A 26,924-nucleotide genomic window follows, 5' to 3' on the forward strand; every position below is an offset into this window, starting at 1 on the left:
ATTTGAGAAATACCTCAGAATTTAAAACTGAGAAAGGAGATAAAAGAAAACAGCAAAACTCCATGAAACTATCTCCCCAGTGCGACGGTCTTTTTGAATAATAAGAATTATGTAACATAATAACCATATGTAACACAGTAACCATAGCTGCTGTGCTGCTCAACGCCAAAAATCATGCTGACTTCCGTATCCTGAACCTGGCTTGATCTTCCCCCCAACTCAAGGGCTGTGTTTTCCTTTTCCTTCCTATTTTGTCTTATCATAGTTCTTTGATTTTAAGCTATGTCAAACCCTTTCCAGAAAGATATGGGGTATAAATAAACTAAAAAAAAAAATTAGAGAGAGGAAAAAAACCTATATTACTTATAAAATGTAGAAATTTACTTAAATGTACCTTACTGTATAACATATATTTTGGCAGCCTGAGATCACTGGCAGAAATATATTACTAAATGACCCAATTAGGCACTACTTTTAAAAAATTACTGAAAACACTTACCCGTCTATGCCTTTCTCTATCTTTACATTTCTCTCGCACCCAATCAATAGTATGGAAATCATCATATGTACCAACACCTGGAATTGGTTCATCCAAAAGATCCAGTAAGTGTGTAGAACTGTTAATGCTGCCTCCATTTGTCATTGTATAATGAGTTCCTACAAAGCAAAAAAGGAACAATGAGTATGTTTTACGAGAGCAATGAACTATGTAACCTTCTTAGAAGTTCATTAGTAATTCATAAAGAAATAGTATGATTTGAAATAATTACAATATAATGGAGGAAGGAAAGCATCAAGAAAAATTATCCAAAACTTGGAAATAAGGCAAATTATGTACAGTACATAATGGAGAGGAATGTTCACGGTTCATGTGTATACAGAAAAAAACAGTATGAATAGATATCAAAGAATATATTAATAATGGTTACCTTCTGGGAAGTAGAATTATTAGAAAAAGCAGAGAATGAACTTTCATTTTCTGCTTCACCCTTCTAGATTGATATATATATTACAATGAAAATTACTTTTCTAAATAAATACACACATTATATTTTAAAAGGGATGTGAAGAGGGCTATGAAAATAAAGAAATTCTAATGGATCTAACATTACATAAGTGAAAAGAGCAACACTACCACCAAAAGGCCCAGATTCTGTTCCTGGACAGCCAAGCAACTCTGGACAAGTCATCTTTAAATATCTATATGACATATGCTACACCTTATAATAAAGATATAAAGCAAAGAAGCATTTGAAATTTTTCTAAAGCCCCCAAAAACTTAGAAAAGCTGGTGCATAATTTCAAATAGGTGATGTTAGCATAAGTGATTACAAATTACATCTTCAAATTATGTAGCAGTAATATAGATTTTATGCCCAAAATAATAATTTAGGACTGTGTCATTTTAATGGGAAAACTAATTGATATAGAATAAAAGGAGTGGTATTATACTAATGTTTAAACAAACATTGTAAAAATAAAACACAAGAAACCTGTTTATTTTATTCTATGAATTTTAAGGAATGGAGCAAAATTCTCAGACTACTCTTGTAGTCTGATGGTTTAAACTGACATTCGTTTTGTTTACAGATGAAGAAACTAAGTCACTTTACAAAACTATCATGTGGCAAAGCTAGAATCTGTCACTATAAACACTGCCTACATTAGTGCAAGAGAATCTTAAATCAATTGGGGGGTTAAATGGAAGGGAAAGATGCACCAAGAGCCACCATGCCACGACTAAGGACTAATTTTTTTATTGTTAACATATAAGCCAAATAAACTAAACTGTAGGTTGGAAGCTCTGCTTCTTGATAATTCAAACAGGCAGTAGGAACAAGCATTATATTTTAAACAATGCAATAAATACTGAATATTGTACTAATAAACTTAATGTCTATTTACTCTACCAGATAGAACAGTGTTCTCTCTCATCTCCCTCTTTAACACATTTGAATGTCTGCCTTGGAAAGGTGTAAAACTTCTAAAATGAGAGCAGTATATTGATTTCAGTGTTTTGGCACAAGTACTCCAGGAATAAATGATTTATCTTTCTTGGCCACAGGTGTAAAGGCCCATTCCCTGCAATGGCCCATGTTCATTTACATGAAACACATACTCTACCCCTTATACTTAAAGCTTTAAGTATACTAGCTCTTTCTTCTTCCATCTATCCTGATTTTATTCAGTAATTTCCACTCTGTAAAAGGAAATCTGTAAAATTCCTTTGTAAATTCACTTTGTAACAGCTAACTGAAAGGCTACAAATTTTCTTAAGTCATTTTTTGTCTTTCATGACTTTGACATTTTTAAAGAATGCAAGCCATTTATTGTGTAGAATTTCCCTCAGTCTGGGTTTATCTTTTTTTTCCTTATAAGATGCAGTTAACACATTTTTGGCCAGACTACTACAGAGGTGACGTCAACATACCAGAAGGCCATAGAGGCTTTTGATGCTTCCCTTCGAAAACATTTTTTAAATTACCCGCTTTAATATTATCACATGGAAGACAGAGTCAGAGATTCTCAAATTTGTGAAGATATTATAAATGTTCTTATTATATTTATTCTCCAGTTGCCTTTTCTAATAATAATAGCACTGTATCAATGTCAATTTTCTGATTTGGAAAATTGTATTGTGTCTATATATAAGGGAATGTCCTTTCATAAGAAAATATACCCTGAAGTGTTTACAGGTAAAAGGGCATTATGTCTACAACTTACATGGTTCAGAAAAAAATTATGTGGTGTATACATGCACTGTATATATATTAGTATTTATTACATGTTACACAGTGAAAAGCATATATAACAGCGAGAGAAAGAACAAGAGACAGAATGAACAAATGTGGTAAAATGTTAACATTTCAGGAATCTGGGTGAAGGGTACATGGGATTCTTTGCACTATTTTTCAACATCTGTAAGTGTGAAATTAAAAGAAAATGTTTTTTTAAAAGTCTACTATGATATGTTTTGCAAACTTCAAACGTTTTCCCCCATGTTACCCTTATCTGGGTAGAGCTGAAGAGACATAGACTACTGATCTTAATTATTACTCTTCTATGAAAAAATAAAAAGCAAAATTTCTATACCACTTAACATGCATCCATACAATTGGTCACCAGCCCCATGATAAGAATTTCCAAGCTGTCTGCACCATGAAGATGATAAGCAAACGAAGCTTATCCTCCAATAGACTTATGAACTAAGTAGAAAAGCAGAGACTACTGTTCTCATTTTTATGAGGTAGCAAAAGGTACAGCACCACAATAAACACATCAGCCATGTGTCTTGTCTTCGGTGATTTTCAAATAATTACTCCGTGGAAACTACTCTGACATCTAATTTACAAAACTATGCAGTAATTCAAATATCTGAAAATAGAAATAAAAGATTCAAACGTTTTAAACCAGAGGACCCTGTGGACAAATGTTTTGTGTTTGGGGGCTATTATGTTGTGTCCCTTGGAATTTCTGAAGCTGCCACTGCACGTTAGGGTGGGAACTGCCCAGAACAGTCTGTGTCCCCAACAGACTGCTTGAGGGTCAATCTGTCCCCTCAGGGCTATCTGCTTTTACCTGACACAGCAATGGTGTTTGAAAAAAGTAGAGTACAGTCATGTGCCACATAATAACATTTTGGTCAACAACAGACTGCATATATGATGGTGGTCCCATAAGATTATAATGAAGCTGAAAAATTCCTATCATCTACTGACATCGTAACCATCATGATGTTGTAGTGCAATGCATTATTCACATGTTTGTGGTGACGCTGTATAAACAAGACTACTGCACTGGCCAGTTGTGTAAAAGTATAGCACATACAATTATGTACACTACATAATAGAGAGAAATGTTCATGGTTCATTATCTGCTTACAAGCAAATCTATGATGAAAAAAAGAAGCAAACCAAGCAAACCACCATGGACATATTTCTGAGAAGAGTGACACCTCCTCAAGAAGAGTCTCAGGTTGGTCCTTCAGGAGGTATACCAGAAGAAGGCATTGTTATCCTAGGAGATGGCAGCTCCATCCTGTTATTACCCCTGAAGACCTTCCAGTGACAAAATGCGGAGGTAGAATACAGTGATATTGATGATCCTGACCCTGTGTAGGCCTAGGCTAACATGGGTGTTTGTGTCTTAGTTTTTAACAAAAAAGTTTAAAGAGTAAAAAAAAATAAAAAGTTTTAAAAATAGAAAAAAGCTAAGGGCTGGCCCAGTGGCATAATGTTTAAGTTCGCACACTCCACTTTGGCAGCCTGGGGTTCACAGGTTCAGACCCTGGGTGCAGACCTACTCACTGCTTATCAAGCCATGCTGTGGCAGGTGTCCCACATATACAGTAGAGGAAGATGGGCACAGATGTTAGCCCAGGGCCAATCTTCCTCAGCAAAAAGAGGAGGATTGGCATCAGATGTTAGCTCAGGGTTAATCTTCCTCACCAAAAAAAAAAAAAGAAAAAGAAAAGAAAAAAAGCTTATAGAATTAGGATATCAAGAAAGAAAACATTTGTGTACACCTGTACAATGTGTGTGTTTTAAGCTAAGTGCTATTACAAGAGTCAAAAAGTTAAAAAAATTAAAAAGTTTATCAAGTAAAAAAGTTATAACAAGCTAAGGTTAATTTATTACTGAAGAAAGAAAAATATTTTTTTTATAAATTTAGTGTAGCCCAAGTGTACGGTGTTTATAAAGTCTACAGTGGTGTACAGTAATGTCCCAGGCCTTCACATTCACTCACTACTGACTCGCCCAGAGCAACTTCCAGTCCTGCAAGCTCTATTTCACGGTAAATGCCCTATACAGGTGTACTATTTTTTATCTTTTATACATATTTTTACTGTACCTTTTCTATGTTTAGACATGTTTAGACACACAAATACTTACCATTGTGTTGCAGTTGCCTACAGTATTCAGCACAGTAACATGCTGTACAGGTTTGTAGCCTAAGAGCAACAGGCTATACCATACAGCCTAGGTGTGCAGTGGGCTATACCATCTAGGTGTGTGTAAGTACGATGTTCACACAACAATGAAATTGCCTAATGACACATTTCCCTAGAACATATCCCCATCATTAAGTGACATATGACTGTATGGGGGAAATACCGATTGGCCGTCTTGGTTTTTGGGGAGTCCACAGAAACAGAGATTCACTATTTCCCTTCTAAATTATTTCTAAAAGAAGTTTGGGTCCTTCTTGTGACTCTTGCTATCAAACTTGTTTGGATAGTAACCAAGATGGATTTTGGTATGAAAATAAAATAAAAACTTTTTGCTGAGATAGAGCTGATTACCATATTTCTTTGGCTCTGATAAATATAATTAAATAGAATCTCCACGAAGAGAAAGACAGACATTTCAATCTGGCTTTAACTTCTCTCCTTTTATCCTGTTTCTTATTCATGGTACTAGGTTATTACTGACAATTGAAAGATATCATATTGAACGTGATTTTTTTTTTTTTAATTTAAAGCCTGTTGTTGCAAAAGGACTACTAAATAAAATTCAAGAATCAGCTCACTATAAAAAAAGAATTCAAACTTTCACTTTAGTACGTGTGTAACATTTCACATATTTTCTTTTACAGTTTGTTCTGCCAAACATGGAAATCTGAGTAGTACAAAGGAGAAAAGGAAAGACTAACCTACTCTAAACTGGGTAGGGAACATTCATTTCTAATAAGATCACAGAAATGCCTACATATCCCACACTATGAGTGATTTTAAAGGTATTATGTTTCCTAACAATAACAACGGTTTTTAAACATTCCTAATGTATCATTTCTTTGTGTATAGTTCACTGCAACCTAGATTTGTATAAAATTTAACTTACATATGTTAAAATGAGATGAATACAAATAAATTATACATGTATTAATAAAACTTTTACAAGCAACAGTATAAGTTATCCAACTTCACCTCTCAACTTCATCTTATGCATGAATGAAGCATATATCTTGTAGGTAATGCCACAACACAAATTAAAGTTCTCTCATACATAAAGTGCATCTCTCTTTCCTAAAATAATATTTCACGGGTTGGTTAATTTACGAAATTATAATACAACTTTCCTAAAGCTGGTATCTGGAATGGAGCTCTAGAAGACAAAGAGGTTTAAGGGACAAAAAAAAGGTGGTAAGGCCACACTTCCCTGATTATGCCTTTTTTTGTCCTCAGTAAAAGCTTTTCTTATAGTTGCAAATTAATATAAAATGATATGATTTTACAATAATACAAAATGATATGATTTACCCTGGACTTCCCATTTCTCAAAGTATAAGCAGCTCACATTTATTTATCCGTGAAGACAGTAGTAGAGATGTACCAGAATACCTTTTAGAAATACTGATCAAAGTTCCCTACCTATCACTATTTCCTTGTGCTCTCCACACATCTTCCCTCTACCACTTCAGTGACACATCCATTGCCACAGGAAAAGAAATACATAGCAGAACATAGAGAATAAGATTCAGTATTGTGGCTTCTGAGTTTCAAATTTAGGCTTTGAAAGCCATAGAAAATGCAAAATCTTAAAAGCCAATACCTTTGAGTAGTAAGCGATGGGTTTCCGAGTTTCAAAAGGCTTTAAGTAAAAAGGCTTAGAGTTTCTGCAATGAACCGTGGACTAAAAACAGAACAGATGAAGAACCAATTCTACATAGCTACATAAGGTTTGCTGGGGAAGTGAAGAGAGGGAATTGGGTAAACAAGCGAGTTACAATAGTTAAACTGGAGATTGGCTTCAGCCTTTAACATTTTCTATAAGCAAAAATATAGATGAGATCATACTAGCCACACTTATTTATAAGCTTTTCATTACTTAGCATACTTTCTAAAAACCATTTCCTATCATTAAACGCATACGCACATCATTCTCCATGTACTTCAGATTACTATATGTAATTGTTGGGATATACTATAATTTAAACAAACCTTTAGGTTAGTTTGCATTACTAACAGTACATGCAACAAACATATGTGTACCTACTTAGTCATCCTCTTTTCCAATTACCTTTTAAAATATTAACTTTCTTCTTGTTCTTAACTTTTTTCCCCAACCATATGCTCAGATATTCAATATTAATAACCAAGTATATCTCCAAACTTAAAATAACCACATTATTCAGTAACTGTCCTGAGATTAGGGTTATTATTTGTTTCTCCCCATGTGCCACCCTTTTCCACTCTTTCTGTAACAGAACCCAATTATTTTTAGGAAACTTTCTATCCCTCATCGCATTCCGTAAGGGGGTCAATCAAGGTATCCTCCCCTACCCAGCTAAGAAAAAGGCCCAGGATCCAAGTCAGACTAATCGAACTCTATCTCCTGGAAATGTAAATCTTGAACAGAGTGATACAAAGACAATAAGAGCCTGTTAATTTTAATGACTGAACTTCAAAAGGAAATAGGACAGTTCTTGCTACGTAGGTCCCCAGATCTTGGATTGTAACAAAGTATGATCTGAAAACAGCAGCTCCCAAATTTTTTTTTTTTTTTTAAAGATTTTATTTATTTATTTTTCCCCCAAAGCCCCAGTAGATAGTTGTATGTCGTAGCTGCACATCCATTCCAGTTGCTGTATGTGGGACGCGGCCTCAGCATGGCCGGAGAAGCGGTGCGTCGGTGCTCGCCCGGGATCTGAACCCGGGCCGCCAGCAGCGGAGCGCGAGCACTTAACCGCTAAGCCACGGGGCCGGCCCGCAGCTCCCAAATTTAAGACAAGAAAAAAATCAAAAATTTTTCTGGAGGTCTGACTACCAGATGCCAGTGACTACTCTTCTACTAGCTCATGGCTGAAAAACAGCAACAAAAAAGACTTGAGAAAAGATGGCTTTCTTTTCAGAGTGGCCCAATAGAGAAATTCTATGACCTTAATGCACTTTGAGGTCAGAAAGACCTAGAGAGAAATTCCAGCTCTGCTTTGTGATCCAGCATAAGTTACTTACTAACCCCTTAAAGGTACCTGGGTTTTCTCAGGCACTTTTAGAGTATGGTGTGTGTACTGGAGATATATCATGTAAAATACCCAATAATATATCTGACAAATAGAAGAAAATCAATAACCACAAGATATGGTTTCTGCTCAAATATTTTGGCATTTAAAACTTTATCAGACTGCCTCTATTACTCATATGGTATTAATCTTAACCAAAGATTGACAATATAACAAAAAGGGGAAAAAAAGAGTCTTATAAATTTGAGCAATGAGTTCTTCAACATCTATATACTGAACAGAAATCCTATAGATTTTTAATAGACAACAATTCATTATGCCTGGCATGGACACAGAAACAAATTTCTAAAATGTATGCTCAATGACCAACCTTTCCATAAAATGGACATTTTATAATTCAAATATCACCAACAATATTTCATAGCTCAAGTAACACCAACACTAAAATACCTAAGCAAGTAGAAAAGTATCCAATCAACGAGCTATCACTGGCTTGTAGCTTTCTTGCAAAAACAACTTTATTAATAAGAGAATTTTTTGCCTGTTTATTTTTTCCCCAGACACAGAATTTTATAAAATTCATGCAAATCTATACAAACACAAATTCATTACTTATGAATATCTGTAATCCAAGCAAAGTTTTAAAATTATCTGCAGGAAAATAAAATTTTAAATTATCCATTATTATTTAAAGAAGTATTTTCACCAATGGGAAAAGAATAGTCTTTTCAACAAATGATGCTGGGACAACTGGCTATCCACAGGCAAAAGAATGAAGATGGACCCCTCCCTTACATCATACATGAAAATTAACTCAAAACGAATCATAGACCTAAATGTAAAGGCTAAAACTACAAAACTCTGAAACACAGGACTAAAAGAAAACACAGGAGTAAATCCTTGCGACCTTGGGTTAGGCAATGGTTTTGCAGATAAAACACCAAAACACAGGTGACGTAAGAAAAATCAGATGTACTAGGCTACAGCAGAATTAAAATAATCTTTCTCACCTAGAGGCCAGACATTGTTATCTATCTGGTGTCTAATAATAACCACAAAACAACTAACATTTATTGAGTACTTACTGTGTGCCAGACATTGTTCTTAGCACTTTACATATATTAGCTCATTTAATCCTCACAACAATCCCATGAGATAGGTATTACTATCTCCATTTTACAAATGAGAAAAACATGGTACAGAGAGGTAAGAAATATGCCCAAGGTCACACAGCTAGTAAGTAGTGGAACAGGGATTCAAACTTAAGCAGTTTCATTCCAAAGGCATTTATCATCACTATGCAATACTGCCTAAAAAATAGTTTCGTGGTTTGCTTGCTTGGATATTTTAAGATAGGTGGACATGCTTCTCTCCGAGTAGGTTAAGAACTGTTAAGTGGTGCCTTCTCCCAAAACACTTGTGCACATGCACTTAGAGCTTTTAGACAATTAATACAATCCTACCCTTCACGGTCATCATCCCTCTTTGCCTTTGGTTCCAGACCACCTGTCCTATATTTCTTAAAAGGTTGCAGTAGCAGTCATGGGCACTGCTCCGCCACCAGCACTCACATCCTCATGCTTCAGCAGAGGTCTGTGACAATAACACCTCCCATTCTCATCCTTAGGTTGTTCCAGACTCTTCTTAGGCTACAGGAAGCCTACTTTAACCCCAGGAAGAGCTAACTGCCCCTCCAGGAGTATACTTAGAAACTTGTTTTCAAACTTTTTTGACTGTGGTCCACAGTAAGAAATATTTCTCACTGGCATAGGATACAGATATGGACCTAAGTAAAACCAAAGTTTAGCATACTTACTATTTGGCATATACTCTGATATTTTACTTTCTATTTTCTTTCTTTCTTTCTTTCTTTCTTTTTTAATACTGGTCACAACTCAATTGACTTCATGACCAACATGTTGAAATCTGCAATTTGATAAACACTGAACTAGAGAAATACAGACATTAATGAAATTATCTGCTTTCCTATAAATAAAAACCTTTATATTCCCACCCACTAGCCCTCAATATATATTTGCTGAGCTGAGCTAAAAAAAGTACTTAACTATTGGGCCTTAACCTGAGCTTATTATTAGTAAATTTCACAGTCACACATCTTCAGGAACCTAAGTCTTTTCTCAAAGGGGAATATTTAAATAATAGTTTTACAAAAAGAAGGTATATATTTATTCTAAGACTATTACTTATTACCTCAGAGGTCAATCTCAAAAGAAATGAGAACACTGATCCTTGCCATTTAAGTTCATAATGCAGATTACTGCGCTATTACACACAAATAAAACACATATCACTTTTTTTTAAATTATGGAAGAAGGCAGGCAGAAATACAAAATTCTACATATTCCCTGACTACCCAGTTTCTTCTGTATATTAAGAGCAAGAAGTCTAGTCCCTAATGTATTTTTTTTTCCTCCCTCTGTGACCTTACTGATAAGAAGTGGTCATCCTGGTGAGGGAGGGGAAAGTAAATGTTGTAAGTTGATAGTGGAAGTTCCAAAATGTTAGCAGGCTCTCGAATGAAACATTAAAAAAGTAATGGCAAGCACAGTATTTAGTATGTGGTCAATTAAATGTCTGCTGGATAAACGAAGTATATGCTCTTTAAATTTCTGTGTTCTGCCATCCACAGCCATATTTAATTGCTGTCTATTTACACTGCAAAGACTTGGAAATTAAAACCAAGTCCCAAAGAAGCTGACCAAAGACATACAAACAGTCAGCAGCAATACTGAGTCCATTACCAATTCACTCTTCACTTCTCTTCTTTTATTGCCACCCCAACATAAAAAGCCACATCCTTAGGTAGAGAGGATAAAGTAGATATTAAGACATCTGTATAACTGGAAACATATTCCGTGTTCATTTATTATCACGGCACATAAGATGATTTGTATATTACATGAATAAAAAGACAGAATTTGTTCTCTTAAATGGCGACAGGAATAAACTGACAGAAATGAAAGTAAACGTATTTTTGATCTAATTAAGGTTGTAAAGGACAACAAAAAAATTACAAATTAAACATACACTTAGGGGCCGGCCGGTGGCGTAGCAGTTAAGTGCACGCACTCCGCTGCAGCGGCCTGGGGTTTGGATCCCAGGCGCCCACCGACACACCGCTTGTCAAGCCATGCTGTGGCGGCGTCCCATATAAAGGGGAGGAAGATAGGCATGGATGTTAGCCCAGGGCCAGTCTTCCTCAGCCAAAGAGGAGGACTGGCAGACGTTAGCTCAGGGCTGATCTTCCTCGCAAATATATATATACATATATATATATATATATGTAAATAAATAAACAAACAAACATACGCTTATTAAAAAACAAAAACAGGGGCCAGCCCCACTGTGTAGTGGTTAAGTTTGTGTGCTCTGCTTTGGCGGCCCGGGGTTCGTAGGTTCGGATCCCCAGCGCAGACCTACGCACTGCTTATCAAGCCATGCTGTGGCAGGTGTTCCACATACAGAGGCATTCCACATAGAGGAAGATGGGCATGGATGTCAGCCCAGGGCCAATCTTTCTCAGAAAAAAGAGGAGGATTGGCAACGGATATTAGCTCAGGGCTAGTCTTCCTCACAAAAAACAAACAAAAAAACCTTTAAAATATAATTTAAGTCACCAATCTCCTGTGACTTTGTGTAGGCACAAAGCAGAGACGTCAACGCTGGGAAAACAGCCAAAATTATAAACCTAATCTACGTAGCAGGAGATCTGTTCACATTTTGAAATCTTGATACACAAAGCATTTCTGACTTACAACAAGCCATGAGATGGTATAAAATTAATCACAGTAAAGTGTCAGTTATTTTTAGAAAATAGAGCTAGAGATAGCAATATGAACCAGATTTTATTGAAGATTTTAAATTCAGATATTGCAGGCAAAATAAACTTAAAGGCAAGCTTTGTTTTATACTATTGTTTTAGAATACAAAGAGTTTCTAACATCAAATAAAGAATCTTTAATTGTTCTTTTAATTTATAGACACTTAGATGAATTAATTTGTAAGAAGAGATTTAATTTTCTAGTTGGCTAAAAGATTAGAGAAAATAGAAATGCAACAAGGACTTGAATCCTAAAATCATTTTACAAAGACCCCACAGAATGTCCCTATGGTAATAAGAATATCATCTAACACCTGGATTCCCAAATAACGTGCCAAAAATGTGTTCCCAAATAATGTGCCAAAGATCATAACTACTGATACTTTTAGGAGGGAATAAAAAGGAACAAATTCATCTATTATTTTTTTTTTTTTTTTTAAGATTTTATTTATTTATTTTTTCCCCCCAAAGCCCCAGTAGATAGTTGTGTGTCATAGCTGCACATCCTTCCAGTTGCTGTATGTGGGATGCGGCCTCAGCATGGCTGGAGAAGCAGCGCGTCGGTGCGAGCCCGGGATCCGAACCCGGGTCGCCAGCAGTGGAGCGTGCTCACTTAACCACCAAGCCACGGGGCCGGCCCCTCATCTATTATAATAGGAACAAAAAAGCTTTACTTAAATACATCTTTGAGCTAAGGAATGTCAAGAAATGATTTCAGGAAGAAACTTAAAAGAATAAGACCCCAATCTTTTATTTCAATAGGAAGGCCACATTTTTTGTGGTTTAAGACCATTATTAGTCTGGCATTCAAGTTCGTCTAGGATCTGGCACTCTTCTATCTTTCTATACTACCCCTTTTAGTGACACAGTGATGCAACAAAACTAATCAGGGAACAACATACTAGGCATTTACTCCCATCAGAGCATGTACTCATTCTTTCCTCTCCCCCAGGAATGCCGTATCAAATTCCCTTGTGTCCTTGAAGACTTGGCCTACTGTGATAACACTTGTCAAAAGGAGACTGATCTCTTCCTCCCCTAAAATCCCACAGAACATGCAGTCTACACCATTCACTAGAAATTTATTAACTTCCTAAGGGTTTTGCTTCTTTGTTTAAACTTGGGAAGCCTTCTTATGCCCCTGCCAGACTCAAAATGCTAAATTATTACAGGGATATACATAGCAAGAAGCAGTATACGTATCCTCATGATTAGAGTATAAGCCAAATAATCTGGATTGAATCCTAACTTTTAATATCTATTTACCTCAGTTTTGTCAAGAGGAAAATGGGAATTATAACAGTACCCACGTCTGTGATGAAGATTAAAATGACTTGTTACACATAAATGAACTGATACACCTAAAGCACTTACAACAGTATCTGGCAAATAGTGAATTCTACACTAAGAATTAGCTATTATTAACATTACTATTACTACCATTCTCATTCTCCACTGCACCTAGTAGTGCTTTATATATACAAGAGCTCAATAAATACTTTGAATGAAACAATTAATAGTCAAATAATTTTTAAAGGTCCCTCATGGAGTAAATGGAGGCTCAAGTCCCAAAAGATAAAATCTACTAGAAGGGCCCAGTAGAAGAAAAGATTTCAACCCCCCAAACTACTTAAACTTCATGAACAAGTTACAAAGAAAGTCAAAGTGCAAAACTAACAACACAAATAAACCAAGATTTTTTTTTTCCTGATAAAAATGGAAGAGACATTTTATGAAAGAACTTAGTTTCTGCACAGGAAATTTACCCCAAAAGATGCTTATTTCTAAAATGTCATCTTAATTTCTAATCTACCAACAATATATTAACTAATTCTATTTTTAATCTACTTACATTTCCAGTTTCTATATTATTCACTTAAGTAGGAAGCTTCATTTACCATCTCACCTGGAAAAGTAGTATTAAATTTAATTTGCTCCACAAAGGTAATCCCTAACTCTAGCACTCAGGGATTTAGTAAACAGATTCATGTTTACTTTATTGATATCCTTTATAATTTTATACTTTGATTATCTGCCTCTTCACTCTTTATCAGCCTGAAGAGATATTTCTAGTCATTGTAATTTTGTCCTCAAGAGAAGCTGATTCAGTTTTCTTGATTTATGTTAGCTGCTTGTCTCCACATCTCCAGTTTCTTTGTGTTGACCTATGGCTACAGTAAGTCATAAATTATGGAAAACAACCTCTTCCCATAGATAGCAGGATACTACAGTACAGTCAGGTAAGCCTAATAACTGACTGATCTGTACTACAAAGACACAACGTTACTTTCAAATAACATTGGCTTATATTAATTAAGTCTCATCAAACGATAAGGAACCTATTTGAGCTGCCAAGAGTGGGACTGATTTAGCCCTTAAGTAAGATTCCTAAAGGACTCTTTATGAAAATATACTAGAAACAAAGAGCTTATGTTTTAGGAATAACCATGCCTACTTTCACATAAGCTTTACCTTATTTCTTATTATTTGCATATCTTATACAGAGATGGAGTCCATAAATAAGTTCTGTCAAAGACTGTCAAGCTTAACACTGGGAATTTAAATTTCCCAAGCCCAGATCTCCTGGTTTATTAACATCAACAAACTGATGTTGTAATAGCTTAAGGAAAAATACAGTTTGTCCTTTTAGTTTAATTACTGATTAGCAAATACTGTGACATCTGAAGAGTCACCATTCATTTACATTGCTTCCTGTTTAAAGAAATCATTACCAGAAAAGGGATGATGGGAACATAGGAAAAAGGAGAGCTTATGAACACATTAAGAATTGGGGGGGAAAAAAACAAAAAACAGGGTGGTAAGATTATAAGAAATATTTATTTTCTTCTTTGTTTTTATATATTTCCCCAAATGTTCTAAAATAATATATATATATATCTACATACATATATAGGAATTTTATTAAGAGGGCAACTCTAAGAGAAAGTACAACATATGTAACATGATCTTCATATAGTTTTTCTCAAAATCTGAAAAGCTTTTACTAACAACAGAATACTACGGAATATATAATGTTACAACTGTTCAGAGCCTAAAATAGTGTCTAGCAGACAATGCAACCAATAAATATTTGCTGAATATATTAACATTTTTTAATTCTAATGGAACTTAATACTAAAAGAAAAATGTTAGCAGAATACAAACTATATTTTAAATAAAACAGGCTAAATATGCTCAGGAAAATCATAACCTCTTTATTTACTTCATAAATAAAAGTTAGAGTTAAACCAAAAACTGAGTTTATAATATCATGCAGTAATTCAAACAAATGTGGCTCATAAATGAAGTCATCTAGCCAAGAGATCTTCCTTGAGGTTCAATTTTTTTTCTAGAACAACAATTGCCAACCAGTCTATTTTTAGAATAATCAGTTTAAGAAAAATGAAAAAAGGACAGTTTAAAACATGTAATTAGTTTTAAGGAGACCCAGGCAGTGACTGCCAAAAAAAGATTTACAAAATGCTAGGTGCTTTTCCCATTTTTACAAACTATTGACTATTGTTTTTTCTGATGTGTAAAAATTACCTTAAATGTTTTTATCATATTAATTTTTACGAGATATCTGTGGAAGACAATGTAGTTAATGTTAATCAGCTAAAATGCATATTAAATGAAAAATACTAATATAAAAATTTGTTTATCTGTATTGCCATTTTAAACTGTTCTAAAATGTAGGTAGAGCTTTTACTATAAATTTACTTTGCGGTGTAAAAGCTACGTGGTAATTGGTAGCAGCTGAAATATAATGGTAATAGACACACACTTGATTTCCCCGGCAAATTAAAGGAAACACATAAGTTTTCCGAAAGAAGAAAAACATCACTTTCTAGGTGCCAATCAACACGATTTTAGTTAGCTGTAAAAGCAGATTAATTCATTTTCGCAGTTAAATATAAAGAGGATTTTCACACAGAAGATGGAGTCGGAGTCCAATGTGATCTGAAGCAGTACTAATCTGCACAGAGAAAACAATCGGGGACGACTACAGAACCACTCAGAAGATTGCATTTTCCCCTTCCTAACAACCCAGGGCAACTAAACAACATACTGCAGTATTTAAAGGACAATCGAGAACCTGTATAAACTAGAGAACCACCCAGCCAGCATGCAAAACATACCAACAGAGGATTCATAGCAAGGGGATGGTATTACCTCTTTTATGTAATTCCCTCAGGGGAATATAGTCTCCTCCCCCGTCATAAGGCAAATAGGGATCTGAAGAAGCATCCATGATTAGAATTTTTAAAAAGAAGAAGAAAAAGAAAAGCTTGCTAGCTTAAAAAGACAGTGGCATTTCTTCCACCCCTGCTGCAGCAGGCAAGGGAGATGCCATATTTGCCGAGGGTTAGAACTGTATGTAGTTCGACTGGCTGAAGCAACTGGGTTCTTCCACAGTGGATGATGTCATCAAAGGGAAATTATTGCAGCCTGGTTGCTAGTGGCTACAATCTAGCAAGGCTTAGAGGCGGAACAGCTTTCTTAATCAGGTCCTGCTACGTATGATGATGACTAAGCTCCAAGTATAAGAGACAAAACTGGTTTGAGAATTTTAAAGCACTCACAATATAGCTTCTGCAGCATCAGTAACAACTACAGTAAGACAACAGAAACATTATTTCTTTTGGGGTTTAAGATAAATATGAGGGGAATAAAGTATTTAATACAGAGATGTGAAAAGGAAATTCTGGATGTAGACAATGCCCCTTTTCATTTCTAATGTATAAAAATGGAAGCAACACTCTAATAAAGCTGTGGGATTTTATAATATAAATGAACTAATTTTTACGTAGTAATGTCATGTGAGTCATAAAGATAAAGAACTAGAACATATTAAAGGCTTCAAGAGACGGTTTGAAAGTCTATTCTTAATTATCTAAAATGTACTGCAGACTTCCGTGGATTAAAAAATTTAGTTAACTGAATAGTTGAATAGTGTTTTGTCTTATTAATCCCCTTCAGCAGCCTCTTGTTTCCTTCCTTCAAGGAACCAGCTAATAAAACATTCTAACTTTTGAGAATTATCAACAAAATGAGTAACATAGCTATTGTTTGTGAAACTATGCAAAAAGATATTAGGATTTACTAGGTAGGAGATTTTCCTAACTCTTCTAGCTTCCTATTTTTCCTATCTCACAAACATTTTGTGCCTTAAAAAGGGGGTGGAGGGGCTTTTAATAAAATGTGTCCCAAAGTGTACTCTTAATTATCTCTTTGCTAGACATTTTTATGAAATTCAGAAATAAAGCAATTTTCTGTTTTAAACTGTCATTCCAAAAAAAAACAGCTGATGCTCATTTAAGATGAGTTCAAAATTTTACAACTACCTCTGACGTGACTCCTCTGGACTAGGAGATTCTTTTTCTGAAATAGCTATGTTACCGTAGTGCCACTAAATAAAAATGTGCTATTCATTAGAAGCAATCCCACAGGACTCAGAGGTGCTGTAAAATTTGTTTTCCTAAATATTGAATGTGCCAACCTCTAAGGTCCATTCCAATTCAAGGCATTTATATAAGAATTGAGGGTAAGGGAAGGAAAGAGAGGACTCAGATGGCAGTAAAGAGAAGACAGAAATTCTATTCAATTTGTCTAGTATATGTTAGTTATTTGAGATCTTTTTAAAATTAGGTTAAGTTTTTATATTTCAAAAAGTTTGAACCTCAAAAAGATAGAGCTTCTTATAAAATCCCACCTGAGGTTTGGGCAAAAGGGTTCTAGGAAAGAAATATAGACTAGAATTACTGCCATAAGAATATTCTATCTAATTCTAATTCCGGCTATTAACATTTATGATACGACTGTGGGTGATTTTTACTTTCTGTTTTCTGTATTTTTCAAATTTTCTTGGAAATAATTTTTTTAAACAAGGCAAGCTTTGACAAAGAGCTAACTTTACTAAATTAACTAAATGTAAATTTGGTCCTTGAGTATTTCAGTTCTACTATTATAAGACTTTTTAAAAATATATGCTTTATGGTATTTACAAATAATTTTGTTTTTATGATACTATCTATATTCTTCCATGCCTTTCAAATGAAAATCTATCTACAAGTTTTCCTGGTATTTATAGGCACTGTCTTAACTTGTTTTTCCTGATTTACAACTTGGTCATAAAGGAAAAATGAAAATGACAGCTAGCTAGCACTAACTAGAGGGGAAGAACACCTTACTCATAAAATATATTGACAACGTTGCATAAGTAAAAGTTCTATAGCATAAGTAAGAGCTTTTAAACTATTTTTAAAGAACAAAACTCTTGTATATGTATGCATGTATATATAATATATAAATTGTATTTGTATAGAGTCAAGTTTAGAATGAGACACACTAAAGATCAATTGTTATCACTCAGGAAAGAACAAGGTGAAAGTGAGAAAGACCACGGTAGACTCAGTTTTTACTTTATATAGTTCCATACTGTTTTAAAATTTTAAACAAATATATTACTTAAATTTTAAATAATTACTTTTGTAATAATAAATCTGAAAAATTTTTAAATTTCAAAAGCAAACAAATCTCTCACGCTTATGGTGTCCATGGCTGCCACTTTCTCTTAAAGTAAAAGAATTATTACTCAAGCTAACGCTCTTCCCAATTACACTTTAGAAAAGGACAGGGTAGATTGGAAGGTGTGGCAAAGAAGACCCTGATACAGAATAGGTATTACCAGCTTAATAACCTGAATTACAATTAGAGTGAGGCTGAAGTAGAAAGAGAACAGAAGACAAATTCAAGAATTCCTAGGCACAGCTGGAGTGATGGGGGGTAGAATGCTCAGAATGGAACCTCTGAAGAACAAAAACACTAAAGTGGCAGCACAAAACAGGATTTAAAATTCAGAAGGGGAAGATACTTCTAATTCCAAATGCACCCTCGATTCTACCTCAACTTGATGTGGGATTCTGGATAAATCACAACCTCTCTGATGTGTGTAATTCAGGAAGGCAGAATAGATGACTATAGATGACTACAGTATGACAACTATATGTTATAACTACACATATATAACTATATATAATATATACAGTATTATAATGTTCAACCTTTAAGCCCCTCCTAACACATGATGGAAGAAATTTACAACATTAGAAATACTTAAAAAAAATGAAAAATGTTTTTTGCCTTTAGATCTAACTACCAATTTACAAGAAAATACGCGAAACAGAGAAACACGTTGAATGACATCTCAGGAACATAATCGCAAAAACCCAAACTGGAAACAAATGACCTGATTTCTTCAACAAATAAATATAAGAAAAAAAGGGAAGGTGGGGAACCTAGAGAATTAAAAAAAAAAAAAGACTTAAAAGATATATCAATCAATTTCCATGTACAATTTTTTATGAACAATTGAGGAAATGTGAAATAGACAAGATATTTGATTTTAAGGAATTATTCATATTTTAGATGTGATAATAACCTTTAAAACAATTCTTATCTTTTAGAGATACATAATGAAATATATATATAGTCAAAGAAAAGGAGAGCTGGACAATAGTTAAAACGGTAAAAACAGATTTTATTCAGGACTACTGCAACAGAGGAAAAGAGGTCTCAATAGAGAACTCTGCTCAATTACCAATGCAACAAGGAAAAGAGAGAATTTATAGCCAAGGAACAGGGAAGGGGCGGGGGCAGTGGAGGGAAAATTACTAAGAGGAAACATGAGGGGTAAGGGGGAATTCTGGCTAAACAGACCTAGCAGGATTCTTGCTGAAGGCAGACCAGGGTGGTCAGATATCAATCACCTGGAGAATGGAGGCGAATGAGGAATCCGAGGTGATGAGGGTGGGGGATTCTGACTAAACCAACTTGACAGGATTCTTGCCAAAATTGAGCAATACAAAAAATGGACAAACAATTCCAAAGCTGAGACCTGGCTGAGAAGAGAATCCAGAAGAACTTGACCAAAGTTTGATCAAGAATGGACTCTTTGGGCCGGCCCTGTGGCTTGGTGGTTAAGTGCGCGCGCTGCAATGCTGGTGGCCCGGGTTCGGATCCTGGGTGCGCATCGAGGCACCACTTCTCCGTCCATCCTGAGGCCGAGTCCCACATACAGCAACTAGAAGGATGCGCAGCTATGACATACAACTATCTGCTGGGGCTTTGGGGGGAAAAAATAAAATAAATAAAATCTTTAAAAAAAAAAAAAAAAAAGAATGGACTCTTTATCGGTATATCTATCTAAAATGATATGTTTCAGATTTATTTCAAAATAATCAGGAGAAGGGAGCAGAGATGAAACAAAATTGGCCATGAGTTGATAATTATTTAAGCTAAGTGATGAGAACAAGCAAGTACACAATAATCGTCCCTATACTTCTGTAAATGTTTTAAATTTTCTGTAATAAAAAGATTCTTTTTAATGAAATGCTTATAAATAAAATCACTTGTATGAGACAAAGGTTATCAAAAAATTGCATCCTTTACTCCTCAAACTAAATATATTACTACTAGAAGCATCAGCTTAACTGCAGTTTACAATGCATTAAGTATAGCTGCTGTACATGTACATTTGAACACACTACATGGCATTAAACTTTAATTTGCTGTCAGTTCTCCTCCCTAAGGAAAAGCATCAGATGGAAAAAAAAAAAGAGAGACAGCAAAGCTCTCAAGGAGGACAATCCATTCAAGCTACAGAGTTAGCGGCAAAGTTACTGCAGTACAAAAGAAAGAGGATGTGGGAATTCTCAGAAATGACAAGGCAGAAAATAAACTGAAAAAAACAGAATAGCTTTGCAATATTCACACCTCACAAACACAAGACCTTTTAGTTCTCAACATAGCTGTCTGGTTACCCAAACAATGCATCATAGGATTAAAAACATGAAGAAGAATTTCCTTCATAAACATCACACAACCATCACTTTTTCAAAATCAGAACCAAAAGAGCCAATATTTTTAATGCCTAAGCAATTCCTTTTCAAGGAAATTGTCAAATATACTCTTGCATGAACACAAGCTGGTACAGGACAGAGGAAAAGACTATTTTAAGGGTTCTAAGTCTTAGAAATATTGAAATGCAAATGTATCAATATTTACATTAAGTATAAATACACTAAATGCTCCAATTAAAAAGTAAACACTATTTAATTGGATTTTTAAAATCCAACTATATGATTACAAGGGTCTCAACTAAAATACACGGATGCAGAAAGGCTGAAAGTAAAAGGATTACAAAAAATAGAGCATGCAAACCCTAATCCAAAGAAAATTGGATACTGATATCAAAGAAGACTTTAAAGAAGAAAAGTATAACTGAAAATAGTCACTTCAAAATAAAAGTAAGGTGGTTCAATTCACCAAGAAGATATAACCTAATAATATGAGATCAAAGTATATAAAGCAAAAATTCACAGAATGACAAGAAGTAGTAGTAGATAAGTCTATAAATAAAGTGAAAACTTTTAATGCATCATTATCAAATACTTGATAGAAATAAACAAGGAGAAAAATCAGTAAGGAAACAAAAGATTTCAATAGAAGATTAACAAACTTTACCTAATGGACATATAGAGAATATCATTAACCAAAAACTTCATATTATACACTCTTCTATAGTATATGTGGAACATTTACAAAAATAGACTTTTTCCTGGGTTACAATGAAAGTCTCAAAAAATTTCAACACACTGATATTACACAGTGTATATTCTTTGATAACAAAGCAATAATGTTATAAAGCAATTAAAAACATAACCAGAAATTCCTCATATGTTTGGAAATTATGAACTACACTTCTAAATAACCTATAGGTCAAAATAGATATCATGGGGCTGACCCCGTGGCATAGTGGTTAAGGTTCGGGGTGGTCCACTTAGGCAGTGTGGGTTCGCCGGTTCGGATCCGAGGCTCAGACCTACACTACTCGTCAGCCATGCTGTGGCAGCGACCAACATACAAAATAGAGGAAGACTGGCACAGATGTTGGCTCAGAGCTAATCTTCCTCAAGCAAAAAAAAGAGGAAGACTGGCAATAGGTGTTAGCTCAGGGTGGCTTCTTCAGCAAAAAAAAAAAAAAAAAATAGATATCATTATAAAAGTTAGAAATGATTTTTAACTAGTGATAATGATAATAAAGGCTTATGGCATGGAGATAAAAACAGTATCTAGAGGGATAGTTATAGTTTTAAATGTATTTACCACAAAAGAGCTTAAAATTAAAGAGTTAACCATTCATTTCAAGAAGTTAGAAAAAAAATACAGCAAAATAAACCCAAAGAAAGTAGAAAGAAATAAGATCAGAAATTAATGAAACAGAAAACAAATACATAATAGAAGAGAACAAAGGCAAAACTAGTTCATTGGAAAGACTAATGATTGATAAACCTACAATGACAGTAATTAATAAGGGGGAAAGGAGAAGAGGAGAAGGAAGGGGAAAGAGAGGGGAGAGGAGAAGACTACGAGGGCACAAATAATGACTGTCAGGACAAAAAAGGAGACATGACTACAGAACCTACAGGCATTAAAACAACTTTATGCCAATAGAATTTTTAAACAAAAAGGGTAAATTTTGAGAAAAATACAACTTACCAAACTGATCTAGAAAGATAAAATCAGAATAGTGCTATAAACATTAAAGAATTTGAAACAATTTAAAACCTTCCTACCTACAAAGAAAATTCTAAGCCTAGAGTTTCATTGGCAAATGCTACCAAAATTTAAGGAAGAAACAATAACATCAGCCTTACATAAACCCTTCCAGAGACTAGAAAAAGAAGGCATCATCTACAACTCACTTTATGAGGGGAGTATAACCTTGATACTGTCGGGGGAAGAGGGAGAATCTCCCTCTGCCCTTTTCCTCAAGGTTCTTATGGCTGGCCAAATAATTAACAAGACAGGTTAGCAGGAGAAAATAATACCAAGTTTAATAACATGTATACATGGGAGAAACTCAGAAATGAGCAACTCGTCCCTCTGTCTAAGCTGCTTGCTTAAGTATTGCAGCTAAAGGCGAGCAGCGTGTTGGGGGTGGGTAGTGGCCTGGGACTTCAGAGGGCAGGAGGACAATTCTTTTTGGGGTCATCTATAGATAATGTGGTCAGGGAGAGATAGAGTTTTTTGATAAAAGAGGCTTGGTGCCTTTGCTATTGTAACCTCTATCCTACATTATCTTTACAGCCATCATGATAGAAGATCTGTTCCAGGAAGGAGCCACCATGTCAACTTCTTTAGGCAGTTAGTGGGGGAGGTCAAATGTCCCTCAGAGAAAACAATCAAGGTAAAGAGATATATTTCAGGGTGGCCAAATCTTGATCTCCCACAATACCAAAACGTAATGAGAACAGTAAGACAAAGAGAAACTACCAGTCAATTTAATTATGAATATAGATGCAAAAATCCTAAACAAAGCATAAATAAACAAAATTCAGCAATTTATAAAAAAATAATAGTACATTAATATACCAATGATCAGACTGAGTTTATACAAGGAATGCAAGTTGGTTTAACATTGAAAATCAACTAATGTTTATTAACAGAAAAAAAGGAGACACAAATCAGATGATCATCTCAAAAGATGGAGGGAAAATGATAAATTCAACATCTATTCATAATTTTAAACTGTATATTCTTAAATGAACTAGGAACAGATGTGAGCCTGTTACCTTTTAATGTGATAAAAGGTAACACAAAAAGTCCAGATTAAACATGATGCTTAAACTTTGAGGTGAATACTTAATGGTGAAACTTTAAACTCAGCACAAGATAAAAGATGCTTGCAATCACCATTTCCATTCAACAGCTTACTAGAGGGCCTAGCCAGTGCAGTAAAGCAAGAGGCGATGGGGAAGGGAAAACTATAAAGACTAGGAAGAAACAAAATTGTCACCATTTGCTAATGATATGACTATACTCTTAAAGGACATCACAAATAAATCATTAAAATTAATAAGAGTTAAGCAAGGTTGATAAATTTTTAAAAAATTAATATTCAAAAATTGAATTTCAAAATATACCAGCGAATAGAATATTAAATTTAAAAAAAAATAGCATTCAACAGCAATAGCACTAAAAAAATACCTAGGAATGAATGTAACAAAAAATGAAGACAAAAGTCAATTGGAAAGACTAAAACTTTATTGGAAGACATTTAAAAAGACCCAAATACATGGAGAAGTATACCAAGTTCATGAATTGAAAGATTCAAACTGATTTAGAGATTCAATTAAATACCAATCAAAACCCCAAAAGGCTTTTTACGACAAACTGCGGTAAAATTTACATGGAAATAAAAAAGCCCAGGAATAATCAAGACACATATCTTTCATCTTAAAGATAAGGTGAGAAGACTTGCTTTACCAGATACTGTTTATAAAGTTATAGTGATTAAAACAGAGTGCTTTGGGCATAAAGCTAGAAAAATAAACCAACAGTACAGAATAAGGAGTCTAGAAATAGACCCTCCCATAATATGAGCCTTGATATATTTCAGAGGTGGCACTGTAGAATAGTGGGTAAAAAATGGTTTTCTCAATAATTGGCATTGGGGCAATTGGCTATCTAATAGTGAAAAAAATTAAATACACCTAATCCATACACACACAAATCACTCAGATGATTATAGACCTAAATGTGAAAGGCAAATAAAGCTCTTACAAAATAATATAGGAAAATACCTTCATGACCTCAGGGTAGGGAAATTTTTCTTAATCAAGACACAAAAAGGGTTAGCCATAAAGCAAAAGATTAATACATAGGACCACATTACAATTAGGAACATTTATTCATAACTTGTTCATTAGAAGAATGCTACAGACTGAATACTTATATCCCAACAAAATTTATATGCTGAAAGCTAATCCCCAATGTGTTGGTATTTGGAGGTGGGACCTTTGGCAGGTGATTAGGTCAGAAGAGTGAAGCCCTCATGACTGGGATTAGCGCCCTTATAAAAGAGACTTCAGAGAACCCCCTCGAGGACACAGCAAAAAGATAGCAGTCTATGAACTAGAAGCAGCCCCTCCTGACTAGACACCAGTCTGCCAGTGCCTTGGTCTTGGACTTCCTAGCCTCCAGAATTGTGAGAAATAAATGTCTGTTGTTTAAGCCACCCAGTCTACAGTATTTTTGTTACAGCAGCCCGAATGGACTAGAGAGTGAAGCACCACCCACAGAATAGAAGATATTTAAAACACATGTAACCAACAAAAAGCTTGTATAAAGTAAATAAAGAGCTTTTAGAAACCTCTAAGATAGACATGCCAATAGAAGAATAGGCAAATTAAGTGAATACATACTTCAAAAAAATTTTCAAATAGCCAATTAGCATGAAAAGATGTTCAACCTCTTTGGCCACCAAGGAAATGCAAATTAAAACCACAATCAAAATCCATTACACAGCCAGCAGACAGATAAAATTAAAAGTCTGACAATAGCAAGTGGTTGGTGAAAGTGGAGCAATGGAAGCTCTCATACATTGCTCATTTGAGTGTAAACTAGAATACCACTATGTAAAATATAACCTATGACCCAACAAGTTCACATTGAAGACAAAGTTTGTGCACATATCCACCAGGATACACGCATAATATTCAAAGCAGCACTGTTTGTAACTGCCAAAAACTGTTAAGAACTCAGATCCATCAGTAGTAAAATGAATAGGTAAACTGTGGTATATTCGTAAAAAAGAATAATCTAGTTTAGAGCAACATGACAACAAACAGCTACTACCTGCAACACAGAAGATTCTTGAAAACCATGTTGCATAAAAGCAAGAAACAAAGAAATATATATTGTATGATTCCATTTATTTAATCTTCAAAAATAGGCAATGCCAAATTGTAATCTTAAGGATGCATACTTAGATGATCAAACCATAAAGTAAAGCAAAAAAGTGACTAGACAAAGAGAAAACAGTATTTACCTCTAGGGAAAGGGAAGGGGTTGTGATCAGGAAAGTATACGCAGGAGGCTTCTGGAGTTTGGTAATACTTTATTTCCTTAACCTGGGTGAGTTGCAAAGGTACTTGCTTTGTAATATCTCATTAAACTGGGGGCCGGCACCATGGCTTAGCGGTTAAGTGCGCATGCTCCTCTACTGGCAGCCCGAGGTTCGGATCCAGGCGCGCACCAACGCACCGCTTCTCTGGCCATGCTGAGGCCTCGTCCCACATACAGCAACTAGAAGGATGTGCAACTATGACATACAACTATCTACTGGGGCTTTGGGGGGAAAAAAAAAAAGGAGGAGGATTGGCAATAGATGTTAGCTCAGAGGTGGTCTTCCTCAGCAAAAAGAGGAGGATTGGCACAGATGTTAGCTCAGGGCTGATCTTCCTCACACACACACAAAAAAACTGTACAATTATGCTTTATGCAGTTTTCTGATGTGTGTTATATTTCACAATTCAAAAGTCTCTGAGTTAGGGCCAGCCCCGTGGCTTAGCGGTTAAGTGTAGGTGCTCTGCTCCTGGCGGCCCGGGTTCGGATCCCGGGCGCGCACGGACACACTGCTTCTCCGGCCATGCTGAGGCCGCGTCCCACATACAGCAACTAGAAGGATGTGCAGCTATGACATACAATTTATTATTCGTTTTTTTCTTTCCTACCCTAAATCCCTCTAGCCTAATCTTATTTACAGTCTCAATCAGTTACAGGTAACAAGTTCATAAGTATCTACAATGACTTTCATTTGTTCTAAGCACAGCTTCTTCCAAGGAATTTCCTCTAAATGTCAGTACTTTAGAACTGTTTATAAACAGGTTCACAGACTCCCTATGATTTTATGCATTTATTTCAGCTTATAATTTTATAGACTTAGCTCATAACTCCTGAAAGCTTTTTCAACTGAAATTCTTAATTGGAACCACACACAAAACATGATTAGACCGACTATTTTCTCAGTTCTCCCAAGAACAGTTCCCCTATAGGTAATGTTCCACATGCACAGGAGAAAAGTTAATTCATTACATCATGACATTAGGGTGAGAGAGGCTGAGTACACATACAAAAAAATTATTCATTGACTTAATTTTAGTTAACTTTGTGGAGTTTTTAAAAAATAATTTAATCTTTTTTTTTTGCAAAGCAATGACAATAATTACAGGTGATATTTGAGATACAAATCATCAGGTTCTATATATTATAATTA

At 35.0% G+C, this 26,924-nt stretch overlaps 1 protein-coding gene across 6 annotated transcripts in view; it reads right to left on the minus strand.

Annotated features, from left to right (window-relative positions):
* CLCN3 (Cl-/H+ antiporter 3) overlaps positions 1-26,924 on the minus strand; it is an 87,958-nt gene that overhangs the window by 32,943 nt on the left and 28,091 nt on the right. For 4 of the 6 annotated variants that reach the window (XM_087437433.1, XM_087437434.1, XM_004433483.3 and 1 more), the window contains one exon: positions 500-657. In XM_087437433.1, the coding sequence (XP_087293559.1) occupies positions 500-657 (158 nt within the window). Of the gene's footprint in view, positions 1-499; positions 658-15,976; positions 16,164-26,924 lie in introns of those variants that run through there. The other 2 variants (XM_004433484.3, XM_004433486.3) reach the window with 2 other exon arrangements.

The sequence above is a fragment of the Ceratotherium simum genome, chromosome 12 (assembly GCF_057802395.1).
Source record: "Ceratotherium simum simum isolate JZ-2026a chromosome 12, ASM5780239v1, whole genome shotgun sequence".
Classification (NCBI taxonomy): domain Eukaryota; kingdom Metazoa; phylum Chordata; class Mammalia; order Perissodactyla; family Rhinocerotidae; genus Ceratotherium; species Ceratotherium simum.